Source organism: Chelonoidis abingdonii, chromosome 2 (assembly GCF_003597395.2).
Source record: "Chelonoidis abingdonii isolate Lonesome George chromosome 2, CheloAbing_2.0, whole genome shotgun sequence".
In the NCBI taxonomy this organism is placed as follows: Eukaryota; Metazoa; Chordata; order Testudines; family Testudinidae; genus Chelonoidis; species Chelonoidis abingdonii.
Genome location: NC_133770.1, coordinates 292,634,371 through 292,658,608, shown reverse-complemented (window position 1 = coordinate 292,658,608; position 24,238 = coordinate 292,634,371). Strand labels below are relative to the sequence as shown.

The window sequence follows — 24,238 nt, the reverse complement described above, 5'->3', positions numbered from 1 at the left end:
TCCTGACAGCTTGTATTCCATCTGTGTGTGGGATGTTTGTGTAGAGAGCCTCTACATCCATGGTGGCTAGGATGGTGTTTTCTGGAAGGTCACCAATGCATTGTAGTTTCCTCAGGAAATCAGTGGTGTCACAGAGATAGCTGGGAGTGCTGGTGGCATAGGGTCTGACTAGAGAGTCCATGCTCCAAAACATCTGTTAGTCTATAAGATACCACAGGATTCTTTGTTGCTTCATATAATAAAGATTGCTTTCAAACCAACACAATTCTTTTAATAAAAGACAATAACTTGAGGAGAGAGTCAAACAAAAATATCCCTCAGCAGGGAGGGGGAAGGGAAGGCCTCAAGAGGAGGAAGGGTTCCGGTACAGCTACAGATTTGTATATGTCCAGGGATCATACCCAGTCGTCATCTTTTGAGTACGATGCAACGGGTGCTGTACTTGAGCAGGGCCAAACTGCAGAGAGATGAGTGTTGAGTGCAATGGGTAGTGGTAGTCCACAGTCCTGGACTGTGAGAAGGGAGGAGTGGAATGCTGCCAGTAGAGAGTGGAGCCAGGAGGTTGGTTACAGTGTTGGCAGTGTGTGTGGGGCACATGGGAAAGAGTTTTTGCAAGAGCAGCGGCAAGGCAGGCATGGAGCTGCTCTGTTTGAAGAGAGGGTGTCTCTTGGAGCGTGTCCACTTGGTGCTCCATAACATTTAAGAGCTGCTCAGTGGCTGCTTTCTGGTGTGCCGTGTTCTCCTTTCAGTCTCTCTTTTCTCTGTCCCGCCACTCCTTCAATTTCTGTTTCTTGGTGGTGGAGTGCATCATAACCTCATGTAGGAAGGACTCCTTAGTTCTTCTTGGCCACTTTCCAATTCTGTGCAGTCATTCCGCCACTGATAACAAAGAGGGAGATTGGGATCCCAGGATAATCTCTGAAGTTCAAATTGTATTGTTTGCAACACAGACAACGCTGATTCAGTGCTTTAAAACACAGCCAGTACACTCACACCTGTCACCTAGTGCCTGACCCCAGGCAAGCATACATGAGCCACAAGACTCCCAAATGGTGAGTAGCCACAGGGACAGAGTAAATCACTCTTCCCAGACCCTGCTGTCCTCTGGGCACATGGCTCTTGAGGAGAGCCAGCAGTGTAGGAGCGGGGGTTATCATTCCTGTCCCCACACTTTCGACAGGATGTGATCATTATGGAAGATACCTTGCTGCTGGAGAGGAGGAGGGAATCGAGGGAGGGTTTTCTCCAAGCCTGTGGCCCCATGTGGCTTGCCTGTGTGCAGCAATTGCTCCCCCCATGACGGCAGAGTGACACAGGAAAGTTACTGTTAATAGGGAAAGAAACAAAGCTCTGCTGAGGAACCTGCGGCAGCAGATTGCCCAGTATCTCCATGAGAGTTTCCTGGAGATCTCTGAGGGAGATTCCTGTGAAGTGAGGGAGTCTATCAAAAGCCACTCAGACTAAGCATGCAGTGGGAGACGAGCCTGTTTTCTGCAATCCTCCTGCCCCCAACTCGCTTCAGCAATTCCCAAAATCAGATCCACTTACCAGGGGCTGCCTCTCCTGTTTGGGCTTCACCAAGATCTGACTGCTGTGACTGGCTAGGCTCCTCTGGGGTAGAAGAGCGCTTCTAACTGCTTACATCTCAGGCCTCTGAGTCGTCATCTGCCTCTGGTTCTCACCATCCCTGTCTTCATCCAAGATTTTCTTCTCCTGGCTTGGTCCACTCTCAACTGGCACACGAGCCAATGAAGTATCCACAGGGGCCTTCACAGTGGAGGTGGAGTCGCCACTGAGTATCTCGTCCAGCTCTTTGCAGAACCAGCAGCTCGTGGGCGCGCTTTCCTTCACTTTCACTCTACACTGCAGTGTGTCCCGATCATGGCCCCTTTCTATCAGGCATCGTGAAATCTGTCCCTAACTATTGTAATTCCTACGGCTGGAGTGCACGTGGGACTGCACAGCCTCCTCTCCTCTCCTCAAATGCCGATGAGGTCCAGCAGCTTGGCATTGCTCCAAGCATGGGATCACCTGGTGCGTGGAGCAGGCATGGCCACCTGGAAAGGTGAGCTGAGACCGCTGCATGCATCACTGAGTAAACAATGTGTGGGGTGGGGATGATAGGTCACCTGAGGGCAATGCAATAGAGTTCAAACTGATGACCCAGAGAGATGAGAAGAGGCATTCTGAGACACCTCCTGGAGGCCAGTTGCAGTGCTGTAATTGCCATGGTGTATACACTGGCACCACAGTGCTGTATCCTCGGTGCAGAAACCTGTATGCCTCTTGTTGGAGTAGGTTTTTTTAGTCCTGAGCCCCTTTCCAGAGTCTGCACCTCATCCCAGACTCAAATTCACTCTGAGAGCTCACACCCCTCATGCACCCCACATCCCTCATTGTCGGCCGCACCCCAGAGCCTGCACTCCAAACCCGTGCCCCAGCCTGATGAAAATAAGTGAGTGAAAGTGAGGGGGAGGGGGGCTGGAGTGAGCGGAGGTGGGGCCTTGGAGAAAGGGCGGGGTGGGGGTGTTCAGTTTTCTGCAATCAGAAAGGTGGCAACCCTATGTATTGTATGTCTTTATTTTTCAGTCATACACATGTGAGCGAAACACCAAATGTGTATTTTCAGGGTACTAAAATGAAAGCACTGAATTAAAAAAGAGAAAACAGTTCTGACAAAAGTTGATCAACTTACAGTACTGAACTGTCTCCACCATTGTCTGCATCAGGAACCAAATGCCAGCTGCCTGGTAGTTAGCATTTTGGAGACACCTTGTTAACCACAATTTAAGTCTTTCCTTATGTGTAACTTTGGAAAACAAAATTGTTCTTTTTGTTTGTCTTGGTTTGCGTTTCAGTACCTCCATTATTCTGAAGCTAGTCATAGCGTACTTTTGTTTCTACTGTTGAACAGCTTTTAGGCACAAACCACATTTGATTACGTGCATGGATAAAAAAGCTTTCTCATAGTTTGGATTTTCTAATTGGAAAAAGGCACAAACATTTGAGACGCACCAGGCTTCTTTGTATCACCATGAAGCAGTTTAATATTTTTTTTAAAGACAACAAAGAATGTTGGTGACATGCTAGTTTCAATACTCTCAGAGGAAAGAAGAGAGCAGAAAAATCCTAATGAAGATACAAAGTTGTATATGATATGTTGCCTGATGAGGATTTGGCCATTATACTGAACAAATTGAAAATACACCCTTCAGTGAACAGGTTGACTGCACTTATGAGTTCCCTTTCTCTTCATCGGGCTCATCCATGCTTGCTTGATGGGACCGGCTAGTCTGCCGTGAAATCTCAAATAGATCCTAATTTGCATCATAGGTGGAGTCCTCTGTGTCTCCTCCTTTTCCTTGCTGTTCATCTCAGCATGTGTCTCAGGTTCCTCTATTCCGGACAGGAGTTCATCAAGTTCATGGAGCCGAAATGGTTGTTTGGGCAATTGTACACAACAAGAGGGAGCTACTGTTTGTACTGATTTCAGGATAGGTTTATTCAATTTGCAAGGAGGGTCTTATAAACTCTTCAAGACAGAATGGTCTTTGTGTAGTGCCTAGCAGAGTGAGGTCTTCATACGTGATTGACATCTCCTAGGTGTTACTGCAGCAAAAATATTTTGACAAGTCAGTAATTTGAGGATTCATTAGTTCTCCTCACTTTCTAAATGAATTTTGGGAGAAGACATAACAAGGTGAAGATGTATGCAAATCTCATTTCAAGTGGTATAAATGACTAATTCTAATATTTTTTTAGGTACTAGACTTCAAAATAATGAAAAACAATTTTGTTTTGCTGTGAACTAATAAACGTAATACCAGTTAACTTTCTTTGGAAAACTTTATGTAGAACTGTTCTCAATATATTTTGTGCAATTATTATAAATTACTTGGGATATGTTAAGGAAATTGATGTTGATGTAAAATATTATCATTGTGTGTAGTTTTATGCCATATCTGATGTTTGGTTCCTGTTGGCTTGACATCACAAAAGTTTCTCTAGGATTTAATAGAGGATTATTTAGCTATAGAAGAATTAGGAGGGACAAATACAAGTCAAGTGAAAAAGGTCCTGTTTTATGCACATAATAGAAAATAAATATAGAAACTGTTTCTGCAGTGAATAGATGATTTTTTTTCCCCAGAATTCTGTGTGATGCTTCTCAGATTATTTTTATAGAGTTTGAAAACTAAGCAAAGTCTGACACCCTTTCCTTCTCTGCTTTTTCCTTTTTCTATTCATATTCTCAGGTACATTTAGGAAAAAAGTTAATTTTCTGTTGTGTTAAGTGAAAGGGATATTATCTTAAGTGTTGATAGTTCAGCATCTAGGTAATTTGCATTCCTTTTTTACCTACCAACCTCTGAATGGATTCAAGAGAAGGCAGCCTTTTTTCCTACCATTTTTCTTTTCCCTTCTTTTACCTGTTTCTCCCTCTTCTGAATTATCATTTTGTTTCTAAAAAAGGATCCAAGTTACTAACAGAACATGTATGGAGTTTAAAAAAAAAAACCCAAAAAGGACCAGTACATTATACAACAAAATAGTGGAAAATCATATCTTTTTGCTACCTTGTTCACCAGTACCTGATTTCGGGCCTTTTTCTATGTTTTTAATGTAAGAGCTGTTACATAGGGAATACAGCTTTCTGTACAGTGTTGATCGCATCTGCTGTTACAGGAGAAACACAGAATCCTGCATTCAGATCATTAATCAAGAGGCAAATAGTTGTTTGCAAACACAAACATTTGTTTTGAAATGGCTGTAATACATAAGAATGGTTGTATTGGGTCAGACCAAAGGTTCATCCAGCACAGTATACTGTCTACCGACAGTGGCAAATGCCAGGTGCCCCAGAGGGAGTGAACCAACAGGTAGTGATCAAGTGATCTCTCTTCTGCCATCCATCTCCATCCTCTGACAGACAGAGTCTAGGGACACCATTCCTTACCCATTGTGGCTAATAGCCATTAATGGACTTAACCTCCATGAATTTATCCAGTTCTCTTTTAAATGCTGTTATAGTCCTAGCCTTCACAACCTCCTCAGGCAAGGAATTCCACAAGTTGACTGTGCGCTGTGTGAAGAAGAACTTCCTTTTATTTGTTTTAAACCTGCTGCCCATTAATTTCATTTGTTGACCCCTAGTTCTTGTATTATGGGAATAAGGAAAAGTTATTTACTTAATCTACTTTCTCCACATCACTCATGATTTTATATACCTCTATCATATCCCCCCTTAGTCTCCTCTTTTCCAAGCTGAAAAGTCATAGCCTCTTCAATCTCTCCTCATATGGGACCTGTTCCAAACCTCTAATCATTTTAGTTGCCTTTCTCGGAACCTTTTGTAGTGCCAGTATATCTCTTTTGAGATGAGACCACCACATCTGTATGCAGTATTCAAGGTGTGGGTGTACTATCGATTTATATAAAGGCAATAATATATTCTCCTTAGTGTCAAAATAACTGGAAGCTAGCTAACCATACCTGTTGAAAGTATTTGACACATCATTGCTGTAATATGCTTTATATGCAAAATAAGTCATCCAAATTATATAACTTGTTTGTTTCAATTAATATTGATTTGATACTTGATATTCAAGTTACCTGCTTTCAGCCTTTTTAATCAAACAAAAAACAGAAGCAAAACTTGCCCTGATTGGCTGTTTTCAAATTAGGACCACATGTAATTTTTAAAATTTGCTGTAGTTTCAACACAATACTATTGAAATCAATTAATTTTTTCTTTGTCTAAGTGAATATTGTAATTGACTATAATCTATAGTGATAGTTGACTCTGAGCATCGTTCTGTGAACAAATTAGATAAACTCTTCTTGAGGCCATTAGTCCTCTGTGTGTGTATATGTATAGAATTAGTAGGTAAGTTGTAATGATTGTTCTGGCTGTTTTGAAAAAGGAGAAAACCTACATAGACAACTACATGTAAATTGAAGTTTGAAAAACGATGAAGTATGTGCAGCAAAAATGTCTGCTTTCTCTAATAAGCAATTAGTCTACGGATCATTTTAATAAGCATTACTACTGGTATGGTTTTTACTTTGTAAACTTCTGCTTAAGTAGGATTTAGTCAGAATGCAGTTGCTGCTGTGTGTTTGATATGACACACATTTTAGCATATGCAGTGAGGCCCACTGTATATGGGCTGTAAAGAGCAAAGGAAACTAAATAAAAATGATGGCATTACAGTACAGTCATGCATCTGACATAAATATCAAAGCAAGTAAAGTAAAAGCTAAGGCAGCTTCATTGTTAACTCAACCTGTTTTGCCTTGATGTTGCAACTCAGCTGAGATCTCATTCTCTTTTAGAAAAGAAGGATGTAACACAAAGCTTAGAAAACTATACATCAAAATGTCCTGGGACGATGGAGTTCATCACACTTCCAGAAGGTTTGAGGTTACCCCCCGTGCCGTTCACCAAGCTACCTATTGTAAGGTAAGGCTATATAAAATGGTGCATTGCAAATGTCTGTATGTAACATTTAAAGCTCGTCTTGTAGTATTGAAAATTAAACTAGATAGTCATTAGATTTTATCAATTTGCATAATTTGTTGTCCATAATGACACTGAAACCTGTTAAATTTGGAGTTCTGAGATAAAAACACAGAAGCATAAACTCTATTCCTTTAGAATGGTTGAGCCAAATGAGATTCTTTGAATGATGCAGAATTTTCCCTTGTCTTTAAATTTATATCAGAATCTTGTGAAAATCAAAATTAAAAATAACCGTTGAGCCAAGAAAAGTTGCCCATTTTAAGATGGGCTTTTCAGAGGTTGAAGGGAGTTAGACACTTAACTTCAATTGACTTGGAATAGGTTGCCTAACTCTGTTAAGCCCCTTCAGACATCTTAGCCCACATTATTTACATATGTGGTGCATTGCTCAAAGTCCTTTCATTAAGTAATTTGTCATCTAATTTAGATAGGAACATATGGAGGTACTGGAGTGGGAGGAAATGTTATAGGAGAGCACTAATGGAAAAGAAGGCAAAGGAAGATATTTGTTTTTCCAACAAGGAACTTCAGCAGGGAAGGCAAATGCTCAGCAAAAAAATACAGTGATCCCACTGTGAACAGTGTTCAAAGTAGACTCACGTTCAACGTGGAGTGTCATTGTGAATTTCAATATGCAGGACTTTTGGTACCAAGAAAAGAGTAGTAATATTAGTAGAATGAAAATTAATGAGAAACAGAATAAAAACACACAGACTTTGTAGTCTAGATGGTTGGTTTATGTAACCATTTCATTACTGTTACCATCATCTTTTGATCCTATTTAACTTATTTGTTGAATCATATCTTCAATTAGTAAGTCTTCTAGGACAAGGGACCATGTTTAACTGTGTTTGTAAAGCATCTAGTACAGGGGTCCCCATTCTGGTTGTGGCCTTCTGGCTTCCCCATAAGGTAAATATCTAAGATTTTCCAGTGTAATGTGAAAAATAATTACTTCATTTGAATAAATTATGTTTGTCAGCATAAATTTGATAGCCTGGTATTCTAGAATGTAACTTTCTTGTGTTCTGAAATTCTTATTTAAGATGGCTTCAGAAATCCCTGTTTATAAAACACACTACTTTTATGAAACCATAATCCTTTAATTAACTAAGCTTCAAGTATACCACTTCTAAGAATGTAAATTAAACTAGGAAAAATATTTGCAAAACCCTTTCCAGTTCTTGAAATAAGTGACTGATAAATAAGTTAATTTAGTTAATGAACCTCAAGGGGAGCTTATTCATTTAGGTAAACACAGACAGTTATTTTGAGCAAGGGGTTGTTGGTGTAAGAAAAAACATGGCAAGCCTTTTTCCTCGTTAAATTGCCTCTGCAGGTCTCCATTCTTGAAAGTGCATATTGTGGCTCACAAGTAATGGAAACACTGAATTATAAACCATTATGATGGACCCAAACTTGGACTGGATATCTGAATGTTCCAAACATCAGTAAATTAACACTTTCATTTAGCTGTCCCCAGTTCTTTTCTTCTTGCCTGTCAAAATGGTCATAGAATCACTCTCTGTAGTTATCCTGTTTCTTCACAAATTGTAGTTGTGGAGTAAGGAATTCAGTTTAGTATTTAGGTTTTTTACTATTGAGTAGCATTTGGTTAGGATTAGAACAAAATTTCCAATCTTGAGGAACACTGAGATTTTTTTTTTTAAGAAGTGCATCTTGCCAGTAGCAAGATGTTGCTTATTGACCAACATATACAATGCTTAAAGTGCCTGTGGTGACAGACTCTTGCTTCAGAGTTGTTTGCTTTGTGTTGCATTTATTACCTGGATTAGGAGGGAATGTGAAATTTATCCACATACGGGAAACTTTAGTTACTTGACCCCTTCTTAATGAAGCACCAGTGAATTTACTTCTGAAATGTCAAATCCTAAATTGAAGGCCCAGATCTTTGCTTTTAGCTTATCCTTCAAAGACATTGTCAAAGTTGGTACACCAGATAAGACTCACCAAGAGTCTATTGTTCCTCTCCTTTCTATACTGGGAATTGAGTCAAAGCATTTAAGCCCAGGGGATATGGGAAACAATGATCTAAGCAGGGAAAGACTCCAGAAAAGAGGACAAGGTCTTTCTCCCCTCAGTAGCTACTTCTAAATCAGTGATTCTCAAACTTTTTAGCAACCTGAGGCCCCCCATTTTGATTTTAAAATGTTCAGGGACCACTAAGCCCCCCTGCTCAGCCCTTGTCCCGCCCCCTGCCCTTCCCACTCTCTGAAGCCCTGACCCCTGCTCACTCCATCCCCTCTCCCTGTTGCTCACTCTCACCCACCCTCACAACTATATTAGAAGTTGTTTTTTATAGGGCAGAGATAATATGTGTATAATTTCTCCTACAGTTTTATTACAGTAACACATCAGCTTGAAGGTTCCAAGTAATTTTCTACAACAGATTTTGTTTTCTGAGATGTATGCTATAGTCTTTTTGTTAGAGTATGTTTGTGTCTCTATTGTGCAGAAATTTACAACCAAATGCATTTGTCTCTGTACTTAAACTGTTTCCATCCCCTGGCTAATAAATACTTACTCTTTGAGATTGTGGATAATTGTGTAACATTATAATTCAAGTCATTCATTTACTGCACTGTAAAGGATGCAAAATTACTTTAATATCCCTAAAACATAACTACTTTTCTCTCTCTCCCAACAAAAAGTAATTATGGGTAATTTGTGTTTCTCTGGCCTTCTGCCATTTACAATTATCTGAGACAAATTTCTTCTTCCTCAGTGTATCTGTGCTAGAGTTATGTCTGGTGAATAACTTCATAAAATATTAAAATCTAATCACATTGTAATACACAGAGTCTCCTTGGTATATTGTGGCATTATCAAAGAATTTTTCAGCATGATCGTTTGCACTGTGAACTGAAGTTCTTTGGGGGGGAAAAAACGTTATCTTAAAGCAAACTTTGCATAGTAGTACAGTATTTGCTTCATACTCCTGAAGACATGTTTTGGATATACAGGGAATTTTATTGAATCATTGTCTCTAGTGGCTGTTTTACGGAAGGCATAAATCTTGTATGTTTAAACATTAGGGTCCCGAGACTGGAGTATTGTTGAAGTTTAGGGCTGAAGTGCAGTGTCTTTAAACATACACAGTCCTGACTGTAACTTCCATGACTCACCATTCCTGACTTGAGTAAGGTTTATTTTCACCAGGTAAATTCACATGTGATTAACTTTAAAAAGTTGCAGTTAAAAAGCTACAACAAAATCTATATGTGGTGCCTTTACATGTCATTAATTATCATCCCTCCAAGTAAATCTGATTTAAGTAAATATTCACCAACTGTATTCTGACACTTTAAATTATTTAATCTCTTTTCTATCATTATTAGAGTCTGGTGTTTTTCCTTCTGTAAGAACATTCTCCCCCCCAATTTTAACTGGTCTAATATGGTGGCCATTTGTTACCTTATTTATTGTTATGCTTTTTTACCATATTCTGACAATTCCCAGTCCACTTCCTCCACCTCCAGAAGCAAATCTGTCTCTTAAACTAATGTAGATTCTACTTTAGTCTCCTTCCTTGGAAACTTATTTTTATTACATTTTGTATAAAGCAGTGTTGTGTTAATTTAGAAGGAATAAAGGGGCCCAAAGAGTCATGACTCTGAAACTGTCCAACATTAAACAAGATTCAGGGTTTGGTATACAGAAACCTCAGCCTGCTTAGCACCATGGCAACCACACCAATGCAAATCCTAAGTCTTTTATTAAAGATACAAGAAAGAAAGAAAAACAGTTAAAGAAAACTTTATTCAATACTTAACATTTCAAATACTTTAACTATATCCCTTGTTCCCTTTTCCATTAGCTGGAGAATGTGTGTAGAAGGAAAAAACCCTTGTTTGACATTCTTTTAGATACTACTAAAGATGCTGATAACTGTTCTTTTGGGGAAGAGAAAAATCCACACTCCCTGAGAGACGTAGCTATGCTGATCTGACCTCAGATTTAGACAATGCTAGGTCTACAGAGGCAGTCTTCTGTTGACCTAGCTACCTCTTCTCAAGGAGGTGGATTACCAACGCCAATGAGAGAACCTCAGTGTCTACACTGAAGCACTATGCTGGTACATGAGTAGAATACCTAGAATGTCACAACTAAATACAAGATTGTTTAGTGTAAGTGGTTACACATATTCTAAGAGACCATTCAAATCCATAAATCCAGTGTCTTTCAATACTGTAATTTTTAGTGTCTAGAAAAGTTATGAATTTAAGCTCCTGAGCTTGTCTTTCTGGAGTAGTAGTGCAGGTTTCCTTTGAGGATGAGGGCTGAGAGGTCAGATAGTGAACACTGTTTGTCGATTGGTGTAATAAGCCTCTGTTCCAAATCTGGACCTTAGCGTCCAAAATCTGGGTGCTTAGCATGAACCTCCAAGCTTAATTACCAGCTTGGATCTTATCTCGCTGCCACCAATCAGGATTCTGAGTACCTGATAAACTCTCTGGTCTCCCCAAACCTTTCCCTGGGGGACCCCCAAGACTCAGATGCCCTGAGCCTCCAACAAAGGGAAATAACCCACTTCCCTTCCTGCTCTTTACTTCCTCCCAGATTTTCCCGCCCTGGGGATACTAGGAGATTTCCCTGCTTCAATCCCTTGAAACACAAAACAGAGAGGACGATTTACCTTCCCCCCTCCTTCTTCTCCCCCCTCCCAGTCTTTCCCTGAGAGAGACAGTACTCCTGGCACAGAGATTCCTATCCCCTTGCCTTAACTAGGAAAAGAAAATCCAACAAGTTTTAAAAAGAAAGCTTTATATAAAAAAGAAAGAAAAAACACATGACATGATCACTGCATCAAGATGACATAACACAGGGCTATTGCTTAAAAGAAAATATGAATAATCAGCCTTATTCAAAAAGATATCCAATTTAAACATTCCAGCAACTCCACACATGTAAATACAAAATACAATATAAACCTATTGCTTTTCCTTTTGTACTCACAACTTGGGAACAGAAGGGTAGAAAGAAGCTTGGAGATAGAAAAAAAAAAAGCTCTTCCCTCATAGCCGAGAGAAACAAACAGACAGAACAAAGACAAAACACACCCAGAAGTTCCCTCCCTCACTTTGAAAAATCCGGTTTCCTGATTGGTCCTCTGGTCAGGTGTTTGGTTCCCTTTGTTAACCCTTTACAGGTAAAAGAAACATTAACCCTTAGCTATCTGTTTATGACAATTGGTGATAGTGTTTGTCTTTATTTTTTTCCTGTGAGACTTAATCTGAGAGTTTAGTGACAGTCTGGTTTCACCTACATAGTTATTTGGGCATTTAGTGCACTGGATGAGGTATACATGTTATAATAGGCATGTGTAGGACCCGTGGGTCTTGAAAGGTGTGTTGTGGGGGGTATTGATCATCTTTTCCCATCAACATTTGTTGTTATAGGTTATTGTGACATCTTTTGAACTTTCACTCACCTTTTACTGTTGAGCACATAATCAAGGTAAACTTGTAGTCCCCAGTTGTCACAGCAGCAGTTCTATCCAAGTTCTAGCTGGGCCCAAAAACTCTGTGCTAACTGCAGCAAAGCTACTCGCTGTCCAGTGCTTATTGCTGAAAATTTTAGAGACTCCCTTCAAATGCTTGGCTTGTGGGGCTTAGAGAATCCATCATCAGTGCTTAGCTACCTAAATTTCATACATTTAAAATCACTGGACTTATTTTTTCTTAAGGGTCATTTTCTTAAGGAAATGATGATCCTCTACATCTTTTCCTTGGCACCTCTTCCTCATTATATTTTTCTGATTTTATGTATGTTTGCAGTTTTCCTCTGAAATGATATTTGGTTTTCCTTCAGACCCTTGGTTTACTTTATATTTCATTTTTCCCTCATTGCAGACACCATGTTCATTATAAAAATGTAAGGAGTAATCAGTATTTGCCAACAATTCCCTTTTGAAGTAAAAATAATCAGTTTAAAAATGCTGTTTACATTTTTATTTAACAGATCTGTGAAACTCTTGAATCTCCCCATCAGTCTTCGGCCACAGAAAATGAAAAGTTTGTTGGGTCAGAACATGTCAGCCAAAAGTCCCTTCATATACTCTCCAATTATTGCACACAATCGTGGAGAAGAGCGAAGTAAGAAAATAGGTGAGAGTTTGATTCAAGCTTTCTTGTAACTGTTGCTTTGAAATCTTCATGCCTAGACTCCATATACAGATCAGGAATTGAAGGAATTACTCAAAGCATAATACTTTGGGATAAAGTTTTTTCTGTGGGGAAGAAATGTTAACTGATTTCAACTTATTTTCTTATTCGTAGGTGATCTTTTTCAAGCAAATCAATAAGCACTCAACCAGGGCTGGCTCCAGGGGTTTTGTTGCCCCAACCAGCCCCCCCGCCCCCCCCCCCCAAAGCCGCAATTGCGATCTGCGGCAATTTAGCAGGAGGTCCTTTGCTCCCAGTGGGAATGAGGGACCATTCGCCGAATACCTGAAAGTGCCGCCCTGCTTTGGAGTGGCCGCCCCAAGCACCTGCTTGATAAGCTGGTGCCTGGAGCCAGCCCTGCACTCAAGCCAATAATCTTGTTGGGGAAATGAATTAAATATGAGAGCTGTTTTAGATCTTGAATTATGTCACACATACTCTTATGTAGTGTAGTTGTAGCCGTGTCAGTCCCAGGATAGTAGAAAGATAAGTGGGTGAGGTAGTGTATTTTATTGGACCAACTTCTGTTGGTGAGAGAGAGAAACTTTTGAGCTTCAGGTCTCTCTTCTACATATTTGGAGTTGTACGTAGTGGTTAGAGGCCTAATAGGTGGTGAGACCTCTGGGGATGTGTGACATTACCCAGATTCAATCTGGATTTATGGACATCTGTGTCCCCTCAGTACTCCAACCTGGGGTGCCTTTTACAGTGCTTTGCTGTGAGAGCAACCACCCATTGTCTGCTCACACACAGCCTCCAGCAAGTAAATCACTCCCAGCTATGTAGTATGAGTGCTATAGCCAGCCATTCTTGAATTACACTGCAGGGCAACATCAGCAAACTCCCAGTCCCAGACCTTCTCCCAAAACTGTGTGCAACTTGTACTGCCCAGCACCCTTCTGAACAATGCAAACTCATATAAAGTCTGTCTTCTCATTAATAGAAAATGATATGCACAAATCCTGTTTCCCAAATGCTTCAGTCCAAATACATTGGTTTTGCTAAAATAATAAAACAGATTTACTAACTACAAAAAGATAGATTTTGAGTGATTACAAGTAACGAGGCATAAAAGTCAGAATTGATTACAAAGAAATAGAAGGTAAAACACAGCTAATACCTAACTTAACAAGCTAAGTGAATTCAAAGTAAAGGTCTCTCTCACCACAAGTTCAAACAGTCTTACTGGCTGAGTCTTTCAGTCAGGATCTCCCCCTCTTCCCCCCAGTGCTGTTTCCTTTCTTGTTCAAGTGTTGATGATGCTGGTAGAGAGAAAGGGAGAAAGGATTTGAGGCGTTTACTCTCCGCTTTTACAGCCATTTCTTTTGCACAAGAATCATCTTGAGCTGATGTTTGGGAGACGTTCAGTTTGTGTGGACAAGAACCTTAAGCTGCTTGTTTGTCAAAATATGGTTTTTTTTGGGCTGCCCTTTTTTTTTGGGGGGGGGGGGCAGAGAATGAGCGTGAGAGGCAGGGGCAACAGGGACCTACCCCTAAAGCTAAGGATGCTGAAAAGCTGGATCTCCTGGGCAGGAAGTTCTGTGCCACAGGGGAGCTCTAGCTTCATATTGCTAACCAGCAGGTGCTCTTTAGAAGATACAACTTTTAACTCCTGGGGCACATTGATGAAGTTTAAGGAGTTACTGCCCTAGGACTCCAAGGCAGAGTTCTCAGTTTTGGTTGAGGTGTCCCCTGCAAGCAGCTCTGGATGGGGCTCATGGTCAGCCGCACGGACCATAGTTTTGGCTGTGGTGGTAAGGTCCTCTTGGTTACAGGGTTTGAGCCTCCCTTGTGAATGCAGCAAATGATCCAGGACCTACCATTTGAGGGCACATCCTTGTTTTCCAAGCGTTGGATGCCAAGTTGCACAGTTTAAAGGACTCCAGGGCCATGCTAAAGTCTCTGGGTCTGCATATCCCCACCCCACTGAGAAAACACTTCAAACCGCAGCCATTGCCTCGCTTCTACCAGTTGCAGCCAAGGCAGGACTATGGTAGAAAGCAGGGCAGGGGCTATAAGAGGTGGCTCCCTCCCCAATCCTTGTTGGCCCACAGATCAGGGCTGGCTAGGCCAAGGTCAGGTGCCAAGTAGGCTTTTTTAAGGTATCCACGAGGATGGAATGCCAGTCCTCTTTCGGGATCCTTCCTCCCCATCTTTGCGGACTGACTATCTCTCTCTTTTTTTCAGGCATGGGTCAATTCAGACCACTGGGTGTTTCGCACAATAAGACTGGGATACACTTGAATTCAGTTCCCATTCTCCTTCCCACCCACCCTCCCCATCCCTCTCCAGGGACCCTTCCCAAAAGCAACTTCTAATTCAAGAAGTACAAATGCTTCTGCAGCTGGGAGTGGTAGAAGAGATTTGTCTGGAGTTAAGGGGCAAGGGGTTTTACTCCAGGTATTTCCTAATACCCGAGGCCGGGGTGGTCTCAGACTCGTCCTAGACCTGCAAAACTTCAACAAATTCATAAGGAAGCTGAAGTTCCACCAGGTCTCCTTTACCTCCATTATCCCCTCCTTGGATCTAGGTGACTGGTATGCTGCTCTTGACTTGAATGATGAGTACTTTCACATCTCGATTCTTCGAGACCACAGGAGATTCCTCTGGTTCAATGTAGGACAAGTACACTATCAGTTCACGGTGCTGCCCTTTGGTCTGTCATCAGCCCCTCGGGTCTTTACAAAGTACATGGCAGTGGTCGCGGCCTTCCTGAGAAAACAAAGGGTGCAGGTGTATCTCTACCTCCAAGACTGGCTGGTCAGAGGCCAGTCCAGATCTGAGATGGAGGCACACATTCAACTAACACTATCAACCTTTCAGAGGCTAGGTCTGTTGAACACTCAGGCCAGGTCTACACTGCGACTTTAAATCGGTTTAATGGCTGATATACCGATTTAACGCTGTATCCGTTCACACGATTTCGTCATTAATATCGACTTAAACGGCTCCTTAAATCGATTTCGGAACTCCTCCCAAACGAGAGGAGTAGCGCTAAATTCGATAGTGATAACTCGGATTAGGGTTCGTGTGGAGATTGATTTCTTGGGCTGAGCGCCCAATGTCTGTAGCTTAATCCGGTGTCTTGCTGGTTCACGGAACAGCTCGTCAGTCTCTTCCCCCACCCAGCACGTGAAAGAAAAGTAAAATAAATAATTCCTTGACTACTGAAAGTCACCCTCTGTGTATGAAGCTGCTGGCAGACGCGATGCTGCTGCGGTGAAGAGCAGTATCCGCTCCTCTGCCCCTCCCCAGTGGTAGACGGTCGCCCCAGTGAGTGTCCTGGCTGAGTCTGGCTGGGGCTCTGGGTTGAAAATGGGAATGACTCCCTTTTTCTGACAGTGGATGGTACAGAACGGCTGGTAACTGTCTTATCTTATCACCTGGGGGCTGAGCTTTCATCAGACCCACTTCTCTTTGTGTAAGAAAGATTCCTAACTGCATGGGACTGTCATACCCTGGAGAGGCTGCTCGCCCTCTTGTAATCTCACTTAACTAGTCAGTGATTTATTCATGCATCTGTCATAACATCATGCCAACAGGGCGGGGGGTCACTGCCGCGTAGCACAGATGGTGGAAGCAACGGTTGCGTTACTTGCAAGCGCTCCCTCTGGAATACTGATGCGGAGGCAGCTGTGCTGTTGATACACTGATTTAAATCACTGTAATCCTATTCTTGTCTGGACTGACTTCGATTTTTATAACCGGAAGGGCAAGGCATTGACTCAGTCCAAGTGAGTCAATCCCCATTTTCCTTCAAAAATTTGCACAGGGTATTATCCGGTCTTGTCTCCCATTACTGATAGGTTAACAAAAGAGATCGAGACGGTAAACAGTTTTGCTGTCTACATAGTACTGTTCCAGCTACCACAGGAAGGGGAGAGGATGCGGATTTCAACTACAATACACCTACAGATTAACTCATGGCTTATGTATCCACTGTGCAAAGCTCTAATGCTCTTCAGTGCTGCAGCATCGCCTCTTCAGCAGCATTCGTACAAAAGGGTGACAGTAAGTACTCAAGGATTGCTTTTTTAACTTTCATTTCTCGTGTGGGGTGGGGAAGAACTGAGAGCTGTTCCTGAACCAAAAGAACCGTGTTGTAAGCTACAGACATTGGGCGCTCACCAAGAATGCAAAATATTTCAGAGACTCTGAGGACTGTGGGATAGCGGGAGTCCTCAGCACCTTTTCCGTTCCTCCAAGTATCCCCTCGCCTCCTGATTTCATGTAAGTCGTCGCGGGGGTTCTGGGTAAATGTCGTCAGCATTCCTTGCTTGCCGGAAACACTCAGCAAGACAGTCTGTCGACTTTTTCCTCCGGATTGCCTTGCAGAAACAATAGCACGGCAGCTAGAGACCATACCGCTTTTTGTTTTTCCCTCACCATTTTTACTAGATGCCTGTGGAGAACCAGAGCGACACTGCCGAGCGCTACACACCAGCATATCAATGCTTTCCAATGATAGGCAGAGATAGTTTACCGTCGTTCTGTATATCTACTGCCCAGAGAAAACGCAATGACATGACGGTTATCTCTCACTTCTCTGAACTGTCCGCTGCTATCAATGATGCCCCTGGTAAAATCAGCCGCGGGCGCACGCAAATGCAACTCGGGATTGACTCACTGGCCAACGGATGTCAATCCTCCTTATGGTTCTACAAAATAAGTCTGTCCTCCTAAAAAGAATCAAACGCAGCAGAGAGAATCCTGTGCAACTTATAGATAATCAGACGTCTGTTAGTTTATAAAGGTGCCACAGGATTCTCTGCTGCTTACAGTGCCAGACTACACTGGCTACCCTCTGAAAGAGAGCAAGTGTATTAGAGAGCGCAGCTACTCCGTTGGCGTCTTAACAGGGGTTGTCCTGCAAGACCGCACCCATTGCTTCACTTCTCTCCCAACCTCCGCAGCTTACCGTGGCAGGGGCCGCCCCCCATTGTAATGTTGCAGTCGTGAGGAACTAAACAAGAATAAGACCATAGACTTATTCGTGACATAACCCGGGGGGGGGGAAGAAAAAACAACATAAAATCAGGAAAAAAGAAGAAAGAAGCAGCCTGGGCTATGAAGCAGGCGAGATTACTCAATTTAGGAACAAGAAGGGAGCGTTGACTCTGCACCCAAGGAGGCCATCTCCACATGTGGATTTCAGACATTTACAGGGCACTCATGAGATAGCATCGGACACTACACATGTGATGCACTGGCAGGTAAACAGGAAAGCCTATTCCCGCGAATTTTGATTCATTTCCTGATTGCTCCACGTGAGGTCAGCACACACACAGGTGATGCACACAGAGCTCTAGATGCACTGGTGCAATGCAGTCTCCTGTGAATCAGAAGAGCGCCAGCCATTGCACACAGGAGGTTGCGGACTTGATCGTATCTGGGGTGAGGACTAGGCTCCAGCACGCTTCCAAAGACGAAAGAAAAGTTTTGAAAGAATATCAAAATCTGATGGCTGAAAAAGGGCACAGGCAGGGACTCCCTGCACGTGCCGAGTGAAAGTGAAGGAGGCTTAGACAGGGTACCAAGAAAGCCAGAAACAAACGGAAGTGTCAGGCTCTGAGCCAAAATCATGCGTCTCACTGAATCCTTGCACAATTTTGGGGTCAGCGCTACCGATGCCCCACCCTGTCGTGGATTCGACTTAGGGATTGAATATCAAGTGTTTCTGAGGATGTCGAGGGGAAGAGGAGAGAAGATGCTGGATAGAAATGGACCGGGTGATAGCCACAGCAATCCGAACCCAAAGCCAGGATTTTTGAGACCCAGAATACAGTCCTCGCGCTCCCAAGCGACAACCCAGACAGTGAAGCCATGGAAGCGACCTCCGGTAGTGTCCCTCATTCTGTATCAAACACGAATTTAAAAACATGGTTTTTTAGATCGCATGAACCAGGCTTTATGCTGCAGTGCGCGCATGTACAGTTACAGAAAAATGTTCGTTAACATGTCTGGGGCTGAGCGAAATACCTCCAAATTAATCTACCATGAGCGATCGTGGAGGAACTCAAAAGCCTTATGCTATATGAACATTCTGGCCAAGGAGCCTTCTCGTTCCCCCATAAGTAGGTAACTTCAAAACCCATGCATTGTGCAAGACATTTTGGTACTGCAGGCATGAAGCTTGGCACTGAAGGCATTGGCATAAACCAAACGACGTGCCTTCTGCGGTGGTAATGTCAGGAGAGAGTATTATCCATTGTTACCTTGTAGAAAATCAGAATGAAATAGGGGGCAGACTGTGATTTTTGCTACTGGCCAGAGCGGGGGATGGGAGGGAGGAAGCACTGTAGTTTTCAGCATCTGCACAGCAGTATTCTTCCTCAGCTACCAGACAACGCGCTTGCGGGGGGAAGTAGGGGATCACTACAGCGATGGTATATATAGGAGGCATGCGCTGTTGGGTGGATGTGAAAGAGGGGGTGTTCCGGCTCTTGCAGGTCCTCTCTAACAGGAACAAGGCATCACATAGATCACTGGGTATATGAACGGCAGGAGAAGTCAAACTTTAAGCCTTACTTACCATCAGCCCGCGTGGACGTAGGTTGCCCGACCTGCGTCGTGTGTGTGCCACACCAGGTCACACATACACTGAAATATTAAACGATGCAATGCGCCCTGTATAAGAGATCCACCTGTGTCTGTAAGGTGGATATGTCCTATTGAAGAGTTAGTATCATTGACTCTGAAAAGGTATTCTTTTCCACATACTTCATCCCACCTGGTTGCCTCCCCATGCAGTGCACATCTTCTGCTAATCCCTAATGCCTCACGAGGGCGTGCTCGAATCCGGCGTAGGAAGAAACGCTAATAAATGTCGCACAGATTATGAAGTCACACGCATGAGAGGAATAAACAGACTGATTGGAGGATGTGGTAGCAAGTATACAGGAAAGATGCAGTGAACGATCTAAGGCTAGGGCAGGAAACCAGCGTGTGGCGAGATGCAACGGGATTGCCTGCGTTCTCAACTGAAATCTCCAACGCATGGTGGACTTAGAAGAGACAGCGAGTAGCAGAGTGACCGCTGACAGCCCTGTATCACTCCCTGACAAGCCCAGTCCCAAACTCCCTCAACCCGCCAGTACGTGTAAGAACAGCGTGGGGGAAGGCTTTCTGCACCCGCCTCACTCCCAACCCCCCTGGAGGTTCAAGGAAAAGGCGGTAATTACGACTACCGAATGTCTTATGTGCCTTTCCCTTCACCCTCCTTCCAAAGCACAGCAGCCAGGAATACCTTTCTATTCTTGCCATCTTTTAATGAGTTCCTTTTATGAAGAATGCACGAAAGGGGGAGGGTGGTTGCTTACAGGGAAAATAGAGTAAGGAAAACACATGATTTTAAAGAGCATAGCTTACTATTATAAGCAAATAAATAATGTTCTAAACGACACTGAATTTATTCCTTCGCCAACCTGTATCAAAAGGGGGAGGGGGGTCTTACACTGGAATAAGTCCATCAAGTGCGGAGGGTTCATCAGGGAAAGCAAACAGAGCACACCGTACCTGGGCCGTGCTGAACTCGTTTCAGGCTTCTCGATTCGCAGCGCTCGAGGTTTGCTCTTCTAATCGCCCTGGTCTCTGGCTGCTGTACTCAGCGGCGGTGATTTGCCGTCAGCCTCCCACCCAGCCATAATGTCTCCCTTAGTCTACCAAAAGCTAGTGGGCCAGCACAGCAAGCCCAGCATAGAGCGGGACATTGTTTGGCTGAGGTCTGAGCGAGTAAATATCGCGACAGCGACCCCTTTATAACGGCGCCAAATGCACATCTACACCATCCAGCGCACTGTCTCAGCCGGTATGAACAGCTCCTGCACCACTGTCAGTGCTGCCCAGTGTAGGCTTGCATGAGCCATGGCATAAGGGATAGGTGGTCCCCCAGGATACACTAAGGATTTGAACCAGTCCAACGGTTATTTTGGTCTGGGAAGTAATTCCCTTGACTGCAGCCGTTTAAGACAGGTCCTGAAACGGCGAGCGTCATGAACCTTCGTGCGCCATCCCACGGGATGTGGTGAAACGTCCGCTGTGTCCACCAGTGCTTGCGAGACCATTGAAAGTACTTGCGGTCACGTACTGGTCCCTGGTGTTCTGGGGCCAAGGTAGGATATGGGTTCCATCTATGGCCCACCACAGTTCGGAAAACCGCATTGCAGCAAGAGCCTCCAGTATCACCTTGCAGTTCCCAGGTCACACCTTTGCGTAGCTAGCAAAGCTAATGATTGCTTTTGCTACTTGCATCATCGCAGCCCCACACAGTAGCATTTACCCACCATTCCAATTGATTCCCACGACTGACCGTAAGCTGTCTGGCGGTTGCAAAGCCTCCGAGGGCTATGCCACTTGCTTCTCCACTGTGAGGCTGTCTCATGTTGTATTATGGCGTTTCAGGGCAGGGAAAGCATTCACAAAGTTCTAAGAAAGTGCGTCTTATGTATGCGAAGTTCGCAGCCACTGCGAATGTCCCACAACGTAAAAGAAGCCGGTCCACCGTCTGTGCTTGTTTCCCGTGCGCAAATTCGCTTCAATGGGGAGAAGATGCCCCGTTTAATAGCAAGTAGCTCCAAAACTGGGGCAGCGTTTGGAGAATTCTGCCTCATCTCGTCATCGCTGCCCGCTGCTCATGCAAATAGCTGGCCTCCTCCTCCTCCTGCCTTGCAGTTCATTTCAGTATAGTCAGAACGAGCGTCGCGAGGTGTTGACAACGTCAGGATACCGTTTGTATCTCAAGAGTCCAATGAATTGCTGTGCTATGGGGTTTTGCTGAATGCACTCCGCGAAAAATGCGCAAAAGGTGTCTGCTGCCTCACAAAGGAGAGGTGGAGGCCTGTACCCAGCACCACCGGGCAATGTTTTAGCCCCATCAGGCACTAGTGCTCTAACACGGAAGGGGAACTGGGATAGCTGAGAACATACCACAGTGCCCGCTCCTGATATCTATGTAACTTTGGACCATGGACCAACAAACGATTTTTGTGATCCACTGTGACGCGCTCTAAACCGATTTATTAGATCTGTTTTGTAATCGGATTAGTAAGTCGAAATAATCGGCATGTAGACAGTACCTTTCGAGAGTGGACTCTTGTTCCGCCCAAAGAAAGAAATTCATAGGAAGGATCCTCTAACTGCATGACTGTCATACCCCTGTGAGGCTGCTCCACTTCGATTGTAATCTCACTTAACTATCAGTGAATCTTATTCATGCATCTTCATACATCTATGCCAACATGGGCGGGGGGTCACTGCCGCGTTAGCACAGATGAGTGGGAAGCAACGGTTGCGTTACTTGCAGCGCTTCCTCTGTGAATACTGATGCGGAGGCCGCTGTGCTGGTGATACACTGATTTAAATACACTGTAATCCTATTCTTGTCTGACTGACTTCTATTTTTATTAACCGGAAGGGCAAGGCATTGACTCGTCCAAGTGAGTCAATCCCCATTTCCTTCAAAAATTCACAGGGTATTAATCCGGTTCTTGTCCCTCCCATTTACTGATGAGGTGTAACAACAAGAGATGAGACGGTAACAGTTTTGTGTCTACATAGTACTGTTACCATCTACCACAGGAAGGTGAGAGGAGCGGATTTCAACTACAATAAACACCTCAGATTAACTCATGTCTATGATACGCACTGTGCCAAAGCTCTAATGCTCTTAGCTAGCATTGCCTTCACAGCATCGGCACGCCCACAGCAGCATAACACAAAAGGGTGACATTGTAAGTATCTCAAGTTGCTTTTATTAACTTTCATTCTCGTGCTGGGGTGGGGAAGAGACTGATGAGCTGTTCCGTGAACCAAAAAGACACCGGGTTGTAAGATACAGACATTGGGCGCTCATCCAAGAATGAAAATAGTTTAAGAGACTGCTGAGGACTGTGGATAGCGGGAGTCCTAGCACCCCTTTTCCGTCTCCAATTCCCCCGCCCCCTATCTACATGTTAATCGTCGCGGGGGTTCTGGTAAATGTCGTCATGCATTCCTTGCTGCGGGAAAACACTCAGCAAGACAGTCTTCGCACTTTTTCCTGGATTGCCTTGCATGAAACAAATAGCACGGCAAGCCTAGAGACATACCCTTTGTTTTTTCCCTCACCATTGTGTGTACCTAGATGCCTGTGGAGACCAGAGGCGACACTGCCGGCGGCTACACACCAGCATACAATGCTTTTCCAATGATAGGCAGAGATAGTTCCAGTCCGTGTCTGTATCATCTACTGTCCCAGAGAAAAGGCATCGACATGACGGTTATCTCTGCACTTCTCTGAACTGTCCGCTGCTATAATGATGCCCCTGGAAAATCAGCCGGCGGGCGCAACGCAAATGCAAACTGGATTGACTCACTGCCAACGGATGTCAATCCCTCCTTATGTGTTCTAAAAATAGAGTCTGTCCTCCTAAAGAGAATCAAAGCAGCAAGAGAATCCTGTGGACTTATAGATCATCAGACGTCTGTTAGTTTATAAAGTGCCACAGGTTCTCTGCTGCTTACAGTCCAGACTCACACTGGCTACCCTCTGAAAGAGAGTCAAGTGTAATTGAGAGCGCAGCTACCCGTTGGCTGTATAACAGGGGTCGTCCTGCAGACCGCACCCATGCTTCACTGTCTCTCCCACCACCTCCGCAGCTACCGTGGCAGGCCCCCCCCATTGTAATTGCGTCGTGAGGACTACAAAAGAATAGACATAGACTTTATTCGTGACATAGACCGGGGGGGGGGGAAAAAACCAACATAATCAGGAAAAAAAGAGGCAAGGCAGCCGGCATGAAGTCCAGGCGAGATACTCAATTTTAGAACAAGAAGGGAGCGATTGACTCTGCACCCAAGGAAGGCCATCCTCCACATGTGGGTTCAGCAACATTGTCAAGGGCATCATGAGTAGCATCGACAACTACACACTGTGATGCACTGGCAGGTAAACAGGAAGCCTGATTCCCGCGAACTTTTGAATTCATTCCTGATTGCTCCCACGTGAGGTCAGCACACACACAGGTGAGTGCACACAGAGCTCAAGATGCACTGGTCAATGCAGTCTCCTGAATCGAAGAGCGCCAGCCATTGGCACACAGGAGGTGCGGATGCTTGATCGTTCTGGGTGAGGACTCAGTGCTCAGCAGCGCTTCCAAAGACGAAAGAAAGTTTTTGAAAGAATTACAAAATGCATGCTGGAAAAAGGGCACAGGCAGGGATCCCTGCACGTGCCGATGTGAAAGTAGAAGGAGCTTAAGACAGGGCTACCAGAAGCCAGAAAGCAAACGGAAGGTCAGGCTCTGAGCCAAAACATGCGCTTCTACTAATCCTTGACAATTTTGGGGTTCAGCGCTACCGATGCCCCACCCTGTCGTGATCGACAGGGATTGAAATATCAAGTGTTCTGGGATTGTCCGAGGGGGAAGAGGAGAGGAAGATGTGGATAGAAGATGACCGTGGCATGATAGCACACAGCAATCCGTAACCCAACAGCCAGGACTTTTTGAGACCACAGAATTCAGTCCTGCGCTCCCAAGCGACAAGCCAGACA

General features: G+C 43.8%; 1 protein-coding gene across 2 annotated transcripts in view; it reads left to right on the top strand.

Annotated features, from left to right (window-relative positions):
• The window catches only part of TRAPPC9 (trafficking protein particle complex subunit 9), a 908,789-nt gene that overhangs the window by 67,638 nt on the left and 816,913 nt on the right, over positions 1-24,238 (top strand). For both annotated transcript variants that reach the window (XM_075063274.1, XM_075063275.1), the window contains exons 10-11: positions 6,337-6,463; positions 12,506-12,651. In XM_075063274.1, the coding sequence (XP_074919375.1) occupies positions 6,337-6,463; positions 12,506-12,651 (273 nt within the window). The remainder of the gene's footprint in view (positions 1-6,336; positions 6,464-12,505; positions 12,652-24,238) is intronic.